Source organism: Cryptomeria japonica, chromosome 4 (assembly GCF_030272615.1).
Source record: "Cryptomeria japonica chromosome 4, Sugi_1.0, whole genome shotgun sequence".
NCBI classification, from domain to species: domain Eukaryota; kingdom Viridiplantae; phylum Streptophyta; class Pinopsida; order Cupressales; family Cupressaceae; genus Cryptomeria; species Cryptomeria japonica.
In genome coordinates this window covers 376,309,126-376,325,892 of record NC_081408.1, presented here as the reverse complement: position 1 = coordinate 376,325,892, position 16,767 = coordinate 376,309,126, and the positions used below count along the sequence as shown (strand labels likewise).

Genomic DNA, 16,767 nt, shown 5'->3' with positions numbered 1-16,767 from the left:
ATAACATTACACTGTCTTTAACTTTTGAGGGATCTAGGGTTGGGCTTGTGTACAATAACTGCATTTGAATTTCATTGACATGGGAAATTGGAAGTGCTAATGTAATTGAATATCAAGTTTACAACAACTGAATATATGGTAGAAACCTAGCAGAATAGAAATTTCACTTGTATTTGTAGAACTATCAAATGTATTATGAATACTAATTGTTCCTGTCAAATGTAACTGTCAAATGTATTATGAATCCTAATTGTTCCTTGATTTCAAAAGTATAGTAACTACAGTTTTACTATCATTTATTAAGCTTACAGAATTCATGTTTTACTATCATTTATTAAAACTGTATGATGTTATGTGTATTCATGGTAGTAAAACGACATGTTGCTATGTTTACTATCCCTTATGTTGCTATGTATACAATAAGCTTCATTTACATAATAATAATATACTAAATCACGTGTTTACTACTAAATGATGCTAAATAACAATATAATACTGCATTTCTGATTATTATATACTATTTCATACTAAATCATGTTAATTAGCATATATACAGTAGAATAATCATGATAGTATATATAGAGAATGATGCTAAATGATTAGTAGAATAATCAGAAATATACTCAGAAATATATACTAATCATTTAGCATGAACTAATAAGAAATAAGAAATATACTTAGCATAATATAATTACAGTATATTTAACATAATATATATTAGCATGATTTTAGTGTAAATTTCTGTATATATACTAATAAAAAAAACAAAACTGTATTTCTGATTAGTATATAATATATATACAAAAATACACTATAAATTTAGTGTATATATAGTGTATTTTCTGAGGTGTTATTTCATACTAACTCATACAAAAAATACTAAATCATAAATATACACTAAATATCAGAAAAATACTAATATACAGTTTATTTAAATACTAATATCAGAAATACTAACTCATACAAAAAATACACAAAGTACTAAATCATGATTATTTTAAGAAAATACAAAAAATAAACTGTATATTCTGAAAATAATCATGATTTAGTATTTCTTTATCGAAAAAAAACTATCGCAAAAACCATAAAATATCCGAAAAAATACCTCAGAAAATGAAGTCGCCAGTAATGCCCTCTGTCGCGTAACCAAAAAACACCACTTATTCGCTTCCCTTCGACTTCAACTTCGCCTTTGTCGCACGAATTCAAGCTGAGTGAGTAAGCTGACAACTATTTATCATTTTTTTGAGACATTGTAGGGTTTTCACGATGTTTATTTTTTTCGCGGGCTTTTGCACAACGCAATTAATCGCATTTTTTTCGATTAAAACAAAAAAAAAATCGTTAAAAATTGACCAAAAAAAAATTAACGATTTTCCCGATTTTTAAGAAGAATTAATGAAAACATCATCGATTGCCGAATAATAATAAATAATCAGATTTTTTTTTTCTGACTATTGTTTCTTTGCACTCAACTATTTGATTCTCCCCCTATGCTAATCTTTATTACCATGAATCAAACTAAGAGCTCCATTCAAATTTCACCATTATAAAAAAATAAAATACAACAAAACCATTAAAGGGAATCTTTATAGGAAATAAAAGGATTGATATCGAGAGGACGGGCCTGCTAATTAATTAGCCGAAAGGGTTTGAATTGCTTTTTCAGGGTTGGTTTGAAATGCTTTTCGAAAACCAAAATCTAGATAGCCGGGAACAGTAATAATGTAGTAGACCATAAATCACAACGACAATTCGCAGACTCTACATGACACTGACAATGTCAAAAACCTTAAATGCAGCTGCATCTACCTCCTCCTTTCGCCCTTGGGTTTCAAGCACCGCTGTCAAGCTTGATTTGGTGGGTCATTAATTGCAAATGCAACTTTATTAGCCGAGGGGAACAATGGAAGAGGGCGTAACTTGGAAGGATGGTTGGTCCGGCGAGGCCTCTTTTTGTTCTGTTCGGATCGTCCATTGTCCAGTTTAGCTTTGCCAATGAGGGCTGGGGAGCTGCTCTTGCTGATATCTACTCACGCAAGGTACCACTCCACTTCACTTAACGTTACACTAGTAGATGCTATCTTTTCAAGGAAGGGCATTGGTAGGATTACCTTTGAATTCCAATTGTATATGTTCCGTTGTGCTTGTGTCGATTCTTTCCACTACTTACCTGCAGACACTTAATCATGATTGTTGTTATTTTCTTTTGAAACCGAATGGAATTGAAATGGATGTACATTCTTTGAACAGCAGTAAACTCCACTGTGCAGTCCTCAAGGGCCAAGGTTGACATGCGCTTTGTTACCTAAATAAACGCTTACATTTTGGTTCATATGACAGCCATATAGAATACCTAATGATCCCAGCTAGCTTGTTTCCAACTCATTTCTGAATCAGGATAGAAACCTTTCCGGAAAAGTATACATCGTTGTCGATTCTATATTAAGAATATTATCCAAAATTGCATTTTCACGCTGAAAAGTTCAGTAAAACTATTCTCAGAATTGTTTTGGTCTAAGGACGTGGTCCCATGGAAGGGGCTTGGGTTCTTATTTTTACTTCGAGGACAATTTTATTGAATTGGAAAAATGCGGCTACAGGATTGAAATGAAGATTTTCTTTGGATTTTTAAATTATTTCGTGAGGATTCTATGATGAAAATACATGCGAATGGAAGCTTATGTAAAATTGTTATGCAAGCATGTAAAAGCCCCTGAGGTGGTAGGGGAAGCTTCTGGCCCCCTTTCCCAATGTAAACTTAAACTTGCAGATACTTATGAAGGGCTCCTATTTTATAGAAAAAAAATCATTTTAACTCTGTAGGTGCTTTTTTTTTTTCTATTCATTTGAATTGAGGACTATCCCAGTGTAAAAATAGATGCCCAAGTCCATTCCATGCTGAACCAGGTTGTCCTGAGGGAAGTCTGCTGGTATAGGATAGTGCCTAGGAGATTTCACAAGTTTAGAATCATCAGAATCCCTCCCTTCAGGTGGAGCTATTGGAAGCCTAATACCCAAATCTTTAGTCTGCATAGGCTGATTTTCAGGACTCGTGATGGGAGAAGAGAGTTGAAGGGGCCCACCTTCTTCATAAAAAACAACGTCTCTGCTGAAAGTGAGACAATCAGACTATCAGTGTACCAATCAGTCGATAGGTTTTATGATTGTCACTATAGCCTCCATGCATCAACTTCTGACTATTGGGATCCAGTTTGCTTCTCTTGGCATCTGAAATCCAAACATATGTTGTCGAACCAAAAACTCTATTTTCGGTTTCCTCCTAGACCAACCTTCCTTTGGGGTCATCTTCTTGATGGCTTGTGTGGGAGACTGGTCAAGAAGGTATACTGCACTATACACAGCCTCAACCCAAAATTTTTAGGAACATTTTTGTTCTCCAACATACAACGGGCCATCTTCATAATGGTTGGTTCCTCCACTCAACAACAACATTTTGTTGAGTGGTATATGGTGTGGTAAGTTGACGCTTAATACCATGTTTAGCATAGAGGTTGGTGAATTTGTTGGAACAAAATTCACCCCCAATATATGACCTAAGAGTTATGATCTAACATCGTGACTCTTTTTCAACTAATGCTTTAAACTTCTGGAATTCATTAAACACATCTGGTTTTGGCTTTAGGAATAACACCCACATTTTTCTATTGAAATCATCAACAAACAAGAGAAAATACTTGGCATCAGTGATCGATGCAGTATTCATTGTTCCACAAACGTATCCCTGAACCAATTGCATGACCTTGAATGCTCCCCAAGCTTGTCCATCTGAGAATGGAGTTCAATGCTGTTTCCCTGCTTAGCAAGCTCCGCTCACATTGTGTGTCTGCTACAAAATCTTAGGTGTATGCCAGATTCTCCCAAGCCAACTGAGAGAGCTATGATAGGTTGAGATGCTTATACTGGTGATGCCAAAGAGTATTGAAGGATGAACTCTTCGCAGCCATTGCATGCTCTTGAGACTCTACAGTATCAATTTGCCGTGGTCTTTATGTGCAACAGTTGGACGAGTGTATGCACCAAGGACAATTTGGTCAAGGCATTGGTACTCGAAAATGGTGAGCATTTGCTATTTCTAGGTGTTGTAGATCCTGCCGTTAAATTGCTGATTCGCTTCCAACATGATGTTGGTCAAAGAATTTATCCCTCTTGTTTTCCAATGACATGAAAAACGAGGTCAAAAGCAACTACAACAATGAACTTTTGATTTTTCAAAAAAAAGAGATTTTTTGGGTCAAAATTAGTCAAACCCTTCAGTGATCACTTGTCACAAATCCCTAGGCTTTGCTTAGAAAATTAATACTCTTGATTTCATTAAAAATTTGGTCAAAAATCAGAACCAACAATTTTAAAACAATTCCTGAAAAATTGAAACTCTCGAGCCGTCGCAAAAAAGCCCATGATTTTTATCAGATTTTTTTTTTCTGAAAATGTTTGTTGCCACATCTGGAAACCCTTTTCACGTTGTAGAAAAAGGAAACCGCAATTTGTCTCAGCTGCAAATACCTTGTCTGCGTTGTAAGAGAAACCTTAGATCGTGGAGAAAAATGTGAAGTCAATGTCCAAAAACCCTTGATCTACAAAAAAAATGTTCTGTCGCAGAGAAAAATTGTGAAATGATCGCATTTTCTTTAAAAAATTGTGCAAAAAATGGGGGAAAAAACCCACAAACATGCAAACAACCTGCAAAAAAATAACCCGCGATTTTTATCTTCAGAAGCTCATGATTTTCCACCTCAAACGGGGTTGCGATTACGCAGAAGAATCCCACATGATGAAAAACTCAAGAGTGTGATTTCAAAGCAAAAAGATCCTTAGATTTTTACTTTAAAAAATCGAACAAAAACTTCTAAAAATGACATTCAGGCTACTCATGAATTTTGGCTACTCATGAATTTTCTTGTTAAAAAAATTAATTAGCTCTAATACCGTGAAATGGTAATTGGTTGAATAAATTGCAAAGGAGATGAAAGCTCCTTAAATATGCAATTACAAACAATGTTTCTAAACCAGAAACGATTGCGAATGAAAACAAGAATAAAGAGTTACTAAAACTCACTAAAATACATAAATGACCATTATACACTAAATATTAACAATATTACTTTAATAAGGCTTAAAATAGTCTGGGTTAGCCAATATAGGTGCTTGCTTAAGTGCCTCCTTAATTCCTGAGAAATATTTTGTAAATTCTCCTTACCACTATGTAACTCATCCCTTTTTCAGCATCCTGGAAATAGCCTTTTTTTTTTCTTAGAAAAATCAGACATAAATCTTCGGATAAAGTTGATTTGGCTGAAGAATATTTGGATTCCTTTCATAGCTTTGGGCTGAAGGAAAACATCTATAGCTTTTGCTCTTTTAGGGTCTATCTTGACTGCCTTTTGAGATGCAATGTGCTCAAGCAAATTCCCTTAATCTACCCCAAATATAGTTTTTTTAAAGGATTGAGGGAAATTCCATATTCTGAACACCTATTTGAAGATGATCTTAAGATGGTTGTAGTTATCATTCCTGTCTTTTGTAAAAGCTGTGAGGTCATCTTGGTAGACAACAACGATTTCATTAGTCAGTCCAACAAAAGAAACACTTACAGTTTTTTGAAAAGTGCCCCAAACATTCGTCAATCCCCAACATCCACCATAGTTCTCTGAAAAGTTCCCCAACGTTTGTCAATCCAAATGGCATTTTCACTTACTTGTTCCTGACGACATAGTAAAAGCTATTATGTGTTGTTCTGATTCTTTGATGACCACTTGATTATATCTTGAGAAACCATCCATCATGGAGATTAACTCAAATCCGTTCACCTTTTGTAAAAGGTTTTCCATATTGGGCAATGGATAGTTATTTTTGAGTGATGGGATATTTAGAGTTCTAAAATCTACACATAATCGAATATTTCCATTTTCTTCTGAGGGACCAAGTTAGAGACTTATTATGGATGCTTGATTGGTTTAATAATGGTCCCATCTCTCAATTTTATGACCTCCTTTTGCATTTGAGGGGTAAGGGTAGGGTTAACAGGTCATTGCTTTTGGCTGAAAGGCTTTGCAGTAGGCTGCAACGAAATCATATGTTGGAACAAGTCCCCTCTATAGATTTTCAACTCATTATAAGACCAAGCAAAACATCTTTATTATTTCCTTAACAAGGCAAGGCAATAAGGAATATCTTCTCAATAGGTTTAAACTTCATTTCTGTTGGTACCCAAATGAAACTTTGTTCTTAATCAATTTTGTAGTCAATAAATCATGTCATTCTTACCTTAATTAGTTTAGTTTATGGGGATTTGCCACAATCCCTATATCAAGAAACATATGTCTGTCAGAATGTCAAAATTATATTTACCTTCTGTTAAGTAAGCAGATTTTTTTTGGTTAGTGAAACATGGTGACAATTAGGTACATCTATAGTAATATATGAAGGGCCGTGACTATCTTTGGTAAAGGAGAATGTATGCTCCAAGGTAGTTCCTTTTCCCCTTTTACATGAACAATTCTGCTCAGACAGGATCGTGGAAGATGTAGATGAAACAATTGTAGCTTAAATATGGTAGTTTAGGCTGGAAAAAAATGGTCATGCCCGTCCGATTGAAAATGATGAAGTATAATGTGCATATGCCTTTCATTTGGTGTACATATTGTTGCTTGTGATTTAGGTAGCAGTTTAATTAGTACCTGTTCTTGTCAAATATAAGAAGATTTAAAAATCTCTCAAAATTTTTAGTAGGCTAAAAATCCTTTTGAGTTTACTAAGGTGTTTGTTCATCATGTCATAGGCAGATATTCTGGTTCGAGGATACTCTGGATGGAACTCTCGGCGGGCACTACAAGTTATAAATCAAGTATTTCCAAAGGTATAAATTCATAAGAACTGTATTCTATATCTCCTAGCCATTTTGAAGGTCCTCAACATCTCAAAAACCAAAATAACAGTAGGCTTTATTTTTGGCCTTGATTTATATCCTTGGATCATGTTTTTTTTTCATGCAAACCCTCCTGTTAAACTCATTCCCAGCTTTATACCTATGAAGTGATTTCAATCATTTATTGTAGATGAATTGATTGCTTTTTGAAGTAGAAAAAGTTAAAATAGATTAACTGTATGATATTGGACCTGGTTTGTTTAAGTTGTTTTGTACAGTTGCTTTTGTGTGCTTCTAAATGTTGAAAACCATTTATTTTTCTACACAAGACAGATATTTAGCTATGACAGTCTGTTTTGCTTCACATGACAGACATTCAACTATGATATTTTGCCTTGCCATGCAAGCTGACTCCTTGCTGTACAAGCTAATAATTTTGTTATAGATGTTTCCAATAATATGGGATATGGAAATCTTATAACAACAAACAATATTATTAGTGTTTTGCTCTTTGAAAACCAACAAGATCTTAGAACTGACATAAATGTCATGGAAAACAAGCCAACTTCAGCTTCAAGGCCTTTGACCCATCTGTATGGTTCAACTGGCTGACAAATCTATTGTTAAGCCAAAAGGACTACTAGATGATGTGGTTATTTTTTTGGATTCATGGGAGTGCCTAATTGACTTTGTGGTGTTACAATCTAAAAGACTAAAGCTAACTTGGGCGGATATTCCCTCATCTTGTGAAGACCTTGGCTTGCTATACATGATTATTTGCAACGGAAATGACAAATAAAACAACTCTCTATCCTCTTTTGCAGTCCTCATTTGTGGACCTATTTTGGTTGGAACACAAGGAGAGTGATGATAGTCTTATACCAACTCATCGTAACCATAGATATGAGTCTTTCTTTGAAGTCAACTTATTAAGACATTGATTTCTTCAATACAAAATGCCCATACACCATGTGTACTTAGACTCTTCCAATTTGATGAGGATCTACATGTTGAGTGCCCATTTAGCTAAGTTATGATAGCTGAGGTATATTTGAACCCTGGAAGGTATTTCTCGCATGTCCAGGTATTTGTTTAATGATTTAGTTTCTGAATTGCTTGCACCTCAAATTTAGCCAAGAAAACTTTCTCCAGGGAAAGCCTTGAATATAAATACTCAATTGTAGGATGCTCAAAAGCAGCAAGTTATTGCCATGTTGTAACAGCATACTATAGTGATACTTTTGCTTGGGGTCATCAAGATATGAGAGGAATCCCTCTAGAAACAGGTACCCACAACATCTATATCAAAGATGATTGCTTATGTTTAGATCCACATCTATTGTATTTTTGTCTTGTATGCAATTTTGCTATGTTTAGTCAGTTTTTAATGTAATTATGTATTGTATGCCATATATCCTCTAATAGATACTGTTTCCAGTGATTTTGGTGCAGGAAGTCCTAGTTAAATTGAATATTTATGTTTAGAAGTTTACATTCTTCTGTCTTTTCTGTTCAACCTGCTTCTTTTACTCAGATAACTGTTATCATTATCTCAATTTCATGGCTTGCTTGTTTATATTGCAGCATATGAATACCATAGAGATGAGGTCGTCATATATTTTTTACTTTAGAGATGACAAGGCCATATCCTTTTTAACGTTTTAATATTCTATTCATGTGTCCGATATGGAAGTTGATGTTGGAGCTGCACTTCATACAAATGATGGATTTTCTCTGTTTAATATATTTATTGCATTGGCTTACACAGGATGCAATTCAGCAGCCCTCATTAATCATTGTATATTTTGGTGGAAATGATTCTATGGGTCCTCACCCCTCAGGATTAGGTCCTCATGTACCACTTCCTGAATACATTGAGAACATCAAGAGAATGGCAACCTATCTCCAGGTGAAATTTTCGTCAGAATTCTGTATTCAGATTTCTTCATTTTTGTTTCAAAGATATGATTTCTGTAATCTTTTGATGACAATGATATTCTAATTTGAGTTTGCACTTTTGCGGTAAACAAATCAGGACCTCTCAGAATCGACACGCTTGATTTTTTTAAGTTGCCCACCTGTTAATGAAGATATGATTAGTGGTACTTCAAGGTACTGTTCTTCTTGTGTGTGTGTAATGGAGCACAATTTCATAATTCAGTAATCTACCCTTTTGGCCTAACTTTTTGGATTCTACAGTGGCATTTTTTGTCCATTAGTACGAACAAATGAATTGTGTCATCAGTATTCTGAAGCCTGTGTGCAAGTCTGCAAAGAGATGGATATCAAGGTTATAGATCTCTGGTCAGCCATACAAATAAGGCCAGATTGGCGTACTGCTTGCTTCACGTGAGTTGACATGAATCTAACTCTCTAACTATGTTTTCAATTATCTCAAGGAGATTTCTGTATGAAATTGATGAACTGTAGACATTTCCTACTAGAAACTTGTATGGAATTTATTTTGCATACAGTTGGAGTAGCTGAGCACCCTGATATGAAACTCGTAGTCATCATTTCTCTTCTTCCAATGTCAAGCATATTTTCTTAACTTAATGTATTCTATTTTCTGTGAGATTTTCTGTCATGTTGAATGTGCCAAATGGCATATTTCAAGTCGTCATTTAAAAAGTTTATCCTCAGCACCCTTTGTCTGCTTTTGTCATCTTTGTCCAATGTTAGGTTTTGTTAGGTTCACATTTCCTTCTTTGAAAGCTAAGTTTTGGAATAAATACTTGTTATCCTAGAATAACTTTCTGATGATTCCTTTTGATTTTAGGCACTTGTACAGATAATATGCTTCCTCAACCTATCTTGGCAATCATGGGTTTTTATGCAATCATGGCTCTTCTCAATACCTGTGACATTATCTCCATGACCACTTAATAAATCTATAAGATTCATCTAAAAGCTTTATAACAAGCTAGAAAAAATAATGAAAAGGCATAATTTGCAATAGTATTCCTATTAAGGAGTGGGTCCAAATTAACATTCTTCTCTAAAGAATTTTTTTCTAGTGCATATAAAGCCTAATAGAAGGTCTCAAAATATTTTTCTTACATGAAGCGTAAATATTACTCATCAAGCTAAGAGTTGCTTGAAAGAAATCCCCAAATCTATCTACATATTATTAGAATATTATATTTTAGTCACCAATATTTAGTTCCTTGTTTAATGGTCATTTAGCTTTTGAGTTAATTAGCTTTCAAGCTTTATTTAGCGTTTAGCTTTTTAGTAGTTCACTTTAAACAATTTGTTCTTAATTAAGAACGTCATCTTGTAATCTCTATATATACGCTTGTATATTGTTGAATAGATTATCTGATTGTTTATTCAATTAATTTTTCATGGTATCAGAGCGGGTGACGAGCCTTGGAAAATTTCTCGTGCTCCCTGGATATTATTTCCAGAAATTTTTCCGAGTGATAAAAAAATTCTTAGTTTTTTTTTTCTGCTGATCGAGGGTTCCTAATTTGCGATTAGGGTTTGCTGGAGGGAATTTTTTTTAAGGGTTTTTCTGAAAGAAATTCGCAGTTTTTTATTTGCAGGGTTTGCATTTTTTTTAATAGAGGTTTTCGCGAGTGTAAAAATCGCGATTTTCGCGACAGTGTGCTAGGGTTTTTGGTCTGCAGATTTTCGTGGAATGTGGCCGCGACTTTCTTGGCACGACCTGTAGATTTTTGTCCACGATTTTCATGGGTTTTCTGACTAAACAATTTGGTGTTTTCCGAGGGTTTGTTTGGGTCTGCATCGTGTTTTCTGGTCAGATTTTGTGGGTGCTATTTTGCGGATGGTCTTCTTGTTCTGAGAATTTTGAGGGTTTTGTTGGACGCACTCTTTCTTCAGATTGTGTCTTTTGGCTGTGAGCTCATGCGTCTGTGGTTTCGTGGCGTTTTTTGTTCCTCCTTGCTCTGTGCGATTTTTGGGCGGCTCCTGGTTTATTTGCGATTCCATGTTCTTGTTTGGCGCCCGAATTGCATCGGGATTTTCTCCTGCGTTGACTCCCTTTCTTCTGCCTTTTTTTGCAGGATTTTTTCAATGCGATTTTCGTGACGACGTCTGCAGTTTTCTGGGTTTTCGGGCTTTTCCAGTGGCAGTATTATTTTTTGATCGCAATTTTCTTGCAGGTTTGAAGGTATTTTTTTGGCAATTTTCAGTAAATCACAAATTTTTGGCTCTCTGCGCCCTGGTATTCTGTTAATATTCAGAATTGTTCTGGGTTTCACGATTTTTGGCGGGATTTTCTTGTTCTAAATCCGACTAGGGTTTCAAAAAAAAATAAAAAAATCAACCATTCAGAAAAAGGGCTTTTACAGATTTTTAATTGGAAAATTAGAGCTTTCCTGCGAACTGTTCAACAGTTTTTTTTGGGTTTCAGAAACATTCTGGTTTTTTACATTTCAGCACCTTGAGATTTGCTTGTCTGGCTTGGATCATCAACAACTTCTACCTCGATTGTTGTGCCTTCACAAGGTTGACCAAAGTTGACCTCATTTTCCAGAATGGTGTCTTTGACCAACATCATGTTGGAAAGCAATCAGAATTTCAATGGGCAAAACTATAATACCTGGAAGCAGAGGATGCTCTCAATTTTTGAGTATCGTTGCCTTGATTAGATTGTTTTGGGTAAGGAATCTCGTCCTAAAGCAGTAGGTGACGATCAAGACAAACATGATGCGAAGAATTGAGAGGTTGTCATGCTTATCAAGTTATCAGTTACAGATGATCAACTCCCTCAGGTGGCTTCAGGGAAAACAACTAACGAGATTTGGGATCTTTTGAAGGGTCTTCATGAAACGTTTGACAAGGGTCAGACTTTCTTTCTGAAAAACATGTTTTCTATCATGATGGATGAAAAGATATCTATCTAAGCACATCTTACGAAGATCAAGGAGATCTGTGACTAGTTGGAAGCTATTGGTTGAACCATGGAGGAAGAAGATATGGTAGTGATCACACTGAAAAGCCTACCCAGATCCTACCCAGATCCTATGAGCATTTCATTGACACGCTCAATATCTCATTTACCAGTGTTGATCTGAAGTTTCCTAATCTTTGCACCAAGCTTCTACAACAAGATAGATGGAAGCAGTAGTTTGGTAGTAACAGTGTCAATGCAGAACAAGCGTTTACTGCCAAGGACAAGGGCAAAGGTGAGTACACTCAGCAGAAAGGGCAATGCTACTCTGAGGAGGGGTTCACACAACGATTCACATGTCACTATTGTTGTAGATCTGGGCATATCCAGAAGTTTTGCAGAAAGAGGTTGGCTGATCAGAAGTCCAACCAGGGAGTGTCTAAGGAGCAAGTGCAGGCTCATGTTGCAGAGCGTTCTGAAGAGGAGGAGTCAGCCTTCTATGCTTTTTGATTTTGTCATTGGATGGGTTTTCTGATTTTTCTCCACAAAAAATCATGGGAGGATTTTGCTTGATTTTTTCCTCAAAAATCAGGGAGTGTTGTTTTACCACATGATGTTTGCTATTTCACTGCTTGAGGTTTGTTGTTTTACCACATTATGTCTGCTCTTTTGCCATGTGATGTCTGGAGTCTTGCTGCATGATGACTATTGTTTTACCGCGTGATGTTGGGGGTTTTACTGCGCAACGCTTCAAAGTTTTTTTACCATTTTTTCCACAAAAAATGATGATTTGTATCTTCAGTTTTGGAGGGTTTGCTGATTTTTCCTCAAAATCATGGTTTCAGGTTTCAATTTGGTTACCCAACATCAGGTTGGATGGATTCTGGTATTCTTGGTCATTAACACTTTTTAGATCCAGGGAGGGTCTCCACCGCAGTAGAGTGTTCTTTTTGTTTGTGATGAAAAGGCCTGCAGTGTCTTTTGTAGGGTAGTTAGTTGATAGAATGACCATTAAGGGAGGGTATTAGAATATTATATTTTAGTCACCTATATTTAGTTCCTTGTTTAATGGTCATTTAGCTTTTGAGTTAATTAGGTTTTAAGCTTTATTTAGCGTTTAGCTTTTTAGTAGTTCACTTTAAGCGACTTGTTCTTAATTTAGAACATCGTCTTGTAATCTCTATATATATGCTTGTATATTGTTGAATAGTTATCTGATTGTTTATTCAATTAATTTTTCACATATACACAAATAATGAACATATAAATAATGATTTTCAAATGAGAGGCTTTGTACATGTGTTAAAAGGCAGGGTTGCATTCCATAGTTTGGATTGGTAGTGATCTACAATTGTCTAGGATATTTCAATGGACAATTCACAATACAGATTTTTTCTAACTAAAACTCAAATTTAATATAAGTGTGCACTACTTCAAAGTTGTACTCTCAAGAGTTGCATACATGAAGCTTCTAAGTTCTTGCTAATACAATTGTCAGGAAATTAGAACAATGATGTGAATGAAAACAAAATAATTGAAATAATAAAGGTGCAGCAAGAAAACATTACATTCACACCTTTACTTTAGAGAAACCCAGTGTGAGAAAATCTCAGCATGGAAAGGAATGCTTCTGCTCTTCTTATTTTACTCAAAGCAGAAATATAAAACAGAACCAATGGATTTCAATGGAACTATCTGTATTACTATGCACTCAACTGAACTTTCCTACAACTTCCTATTGCCATTAACCCTGTAAAATTAGGCTTCCAAGACCTCCTATATTGCTGAACTCCTGGATATTTTCTACAAACTCTGTAGATGCTATATTTGGGGCTTATAAACGACATGGAAGGGTTGTTTCAAATGCGATTTTGCACTTGATAAAATGGGGGAAGGTAGATTGGAGCATCTAAGATGTAGTAGTTTTAATGTCTTCGACTAGGGCCTTTTGCCTTGTTTGCTGAAATATAATTGTGGGTTGCACTGGAATCCACCATTTCGATCACTTTGTTGCCAAAGAAGGCCTCCACATAGTAGAGCTTGTGACAAGCCGAAGTGTCTTGGAGGGCCACACTTTCTCTTGGAGCTTCACAAACTGGGTTGAGGAGTTGTAGGACTCCCATTTCGGGCATTGTTTTGCCTTGGGCAAAGGCCACATTGAGCCTTTGTCTTTCTGGGCACTCCTTTGCCCAATGATCAAGGTGACCACAAATGAAGCAGATCTTTTACTTCTTTTTCTTTGGTGCAGTGGGGCGATCTGATTTTTGTGCTGCGGCGTTTAGCTTCTTGTTACTATTGTTTTGTATTGGATATGGCACTCCCTTGTGCTCATAGTTCTTGGATCGAAAGGTCTCTCTTTCTCACTAGGGTCGGATTTTCCTCTTCCATAGCCTTTGGCCACATCGCCTTGGAAGTCCAAGAGGCACTCAACCATAGCTATGGCTTGAGGTAGGGTCTGTACTTTCTATTGGGGAAGGTCTGCTTGCGCCCATTGTTGCACTTTTCATAAAAAGTAGGGTCTGTACTTTCTATTGGGGCAGGTCTGCTTGCACCCATTGTTGCACTTTTCATAAAATAGTAGAGCTTCTTGAAAGTGGTCATTCCCTTCGGAGCTTCCAACACAAGCATTTGGAAAGATTTGACGTAGTCACAGACTTTTCCAGTATGCTTGAGTTCATCAAACTGCGCTCGCACAACCCACTCCGAGTTGCAAGGTCGGAATTGGTTGCGCAAGACATCCCTTAGATCCGCTTGGGTGTCAATATCGTCGACGAGTCACTTGGCTCTTTTATTAGCTTGTCGCGATCTCCACTAAAGCTTGGCACTTCGAGTGAGGAACAAGACAACCTTTTTGACCTACACCTCATTGGATAAGCCAGGTAGATTAGAGAATAACTCTTCCATGTCCCAGAAGAATTTTTCCAGCAATTTGCCATCTTGCTTCTTATCATACAACTCAACAAGGGTATTTGGCTTTAGGGATGCTTGCAATTTGCCATGGGTTAGCAAAGTGTTATGGAGAGCTGGCCTTCCCTCAAGAACTTGCTCTCATCCTTGAGTGCATCAAGAGCATCCTTCATGATCTGGTTCTTGGTTAGCAAATCTTGATAAGCTGCTTCATGTTTTGTGGTGCACTCATCTAGCTTGAGGGCCTTGGTAGTAGAAACCCTAGCTTCGAGATCCTGGAGCTAGTCCTGTGTTTTTGGATGGTTGTGGTTCTCACCCGGCCAATATGTAGTCGAGTGGTTGCAGGTTGCTTGGTGCCATTATCTTGCTCAGGGCTTGGGCCTGCTCCTACCCCAAACATCTCTGCTGTGTTGAGCTTGGTGCCAAAGGCCTATGAGTGGACTCAATGTGTTTGAATAACTGATAACTATCTATTCTGACTTCTCTATCAATTGGCGATGGACTTGACATCCACAACCCTATCTCTTTTTTACCTGTCACATTTGAATGTGGCATGGACCAATCCCATCACTTGAGGCTGAATTTTGTCATAATATGACATGGATAAAACCTTTCTAATTCGAATGTTTTTATGATATGTTTACTACTCTGCACCACCTCCTTGATTCCTGAGGGTCTGGACATTCTCAAGAATCTTTTGATTTGCATAGGCATAGTTCAGTCTGTTTTGTCAAGATAGTTGTCTATGCTTCATCTTGTTTTGTGACTCAGATCATGTGCTTTTGACGCTCTGTAGTGTCTGATTGTTTCACAGGCCTTAGTTAAATGTCATTGTATCTTCTAAACTTTTTTCTTTTGATCCATTTCAGATTGGACCTATGAAATTTTGGAGCCTTTTCATTCTGAAAATCTTATTACTTTAAACATTAAGGTATAACTTTTTGCGCCATCCCCCTTAGAATGAAAAATTTCCTGGCATAGTAGCTGTCCTTACAGACCTACCTGCCAATGTTCCTACTCTCTCTTCCTAAAACTTTTTTAAGTAGTATTATGTCCTCAACTGAAGGTACCACTTGTCACTCTTTATCTTGCATGGAAGACACAGAGGCACAAGTTCTCGAGATTTACAATTAAATATTCATATGAAAATGTAGGGTGAGCTTGAAATTACTGTCGCCAATCTAATTTCTGATCTCAATGACCATACCAAATGGTTTTAATTTACTTGCTTTCCTCAGAATTTATCTTTCTTCACTGAAGCCATAAATTATCCCCAATTCTATGCTAGTCATGGTGTGTTTTATACGTTAATGATATTCCTTGAGTTTCTCTTACATTTGGAGATGGATTTGCCTCATTTTTGTAAAAAGTTTTATAATGTACCTTTTCAAAATATTCCTAGACCCTACAATGTTTTTGTACTTTTCTGATTCATGCAAAGTTGTAATAAATAAGAAATACAAAACAACAGCTATTGAACTTCATTGGTTATCAAATACCATGGTTAAGGCAAAGATCTGAATCTCGTAGATGCCGATGCAAGGTATTACAGAAAAACTTTTTCATTACCTAAATTACATTAATAATAATCAGCAAGAGTAAATGCCATAAATTATTTTGGAAACCCTTAAACATCAAATGTTATTATTGTTATTGCAGCAATCTGAATATCAATATATATTGATGCATGGTAGGATAATCACCCTTAACGTATATTATTAGTAAACCCAAAATATTATATCACGAGTATTGAAATAAATACTTATCACAGTGAATAGGCACTATAGCACTCTGAAACTAAAAAATAAATTGTGAACTTTTAACACAAATCCTTGGATGGAATCGCGTCAAATGGATAAGAGGTTTTTTAGTGTCAATACAAACTATAAATCAAGAGGTTTTTTGTCCTTTGATCCAAACTTAAAACCAAGAAGGTGGTTGTCTTCCAACTTTTCACACCAAGGGTTTTCATCTTTGGATGGGTAGATAAACGCAAGTGTGTAAGCCTCAGAAAATTATTTGATTGCAATGACAAAATGCATCATTCCTTTGATTAATTTCCTTTTTTTTACCTGAGGCCTTATGATGTTCCATTTAGATGGCCACTTTATTA

At 36.0% G+C, this 16,767-nt stretch overlaps 1 protein-coding gene across 1 annotated transcript in view; it reads left to right on the top strand.

Moving 5' to 3' along the window:
- Positions 1-1,656: 1,656 nt before the first annotated feature.
- The window catches only part of LOC131047461 (GDSL esterase/lipase WDL1), a 31,255-nt gene continuing 16,144 nt past the window's right edge, over positions 1,657-16,767 (top strand). The window contains exons 1-5 of the mRNA XM_057981361.2: positions 1,657-2,042; positions 6,803-6,880; positions 8,658-8,798; positions 8,925-9,001; positions 9,089-9,238. Coding sequence (XP_057837344.1) covers positions 1,932-2,042; positions 6,803-6,880; positions 8,658-8,798; positions 8,925-9,001; positions 9,089-9,238 — 557 coding nt within the window. The 5' untranslated portion in view covers positions 1,657-1,931. The remainder of the gene's footprint in view (positions 2,043-6,802; positions 6,881-8,657; positions 8,799-8,924; positions 9,002-9,088; positions 9,239-16,767) is intronic.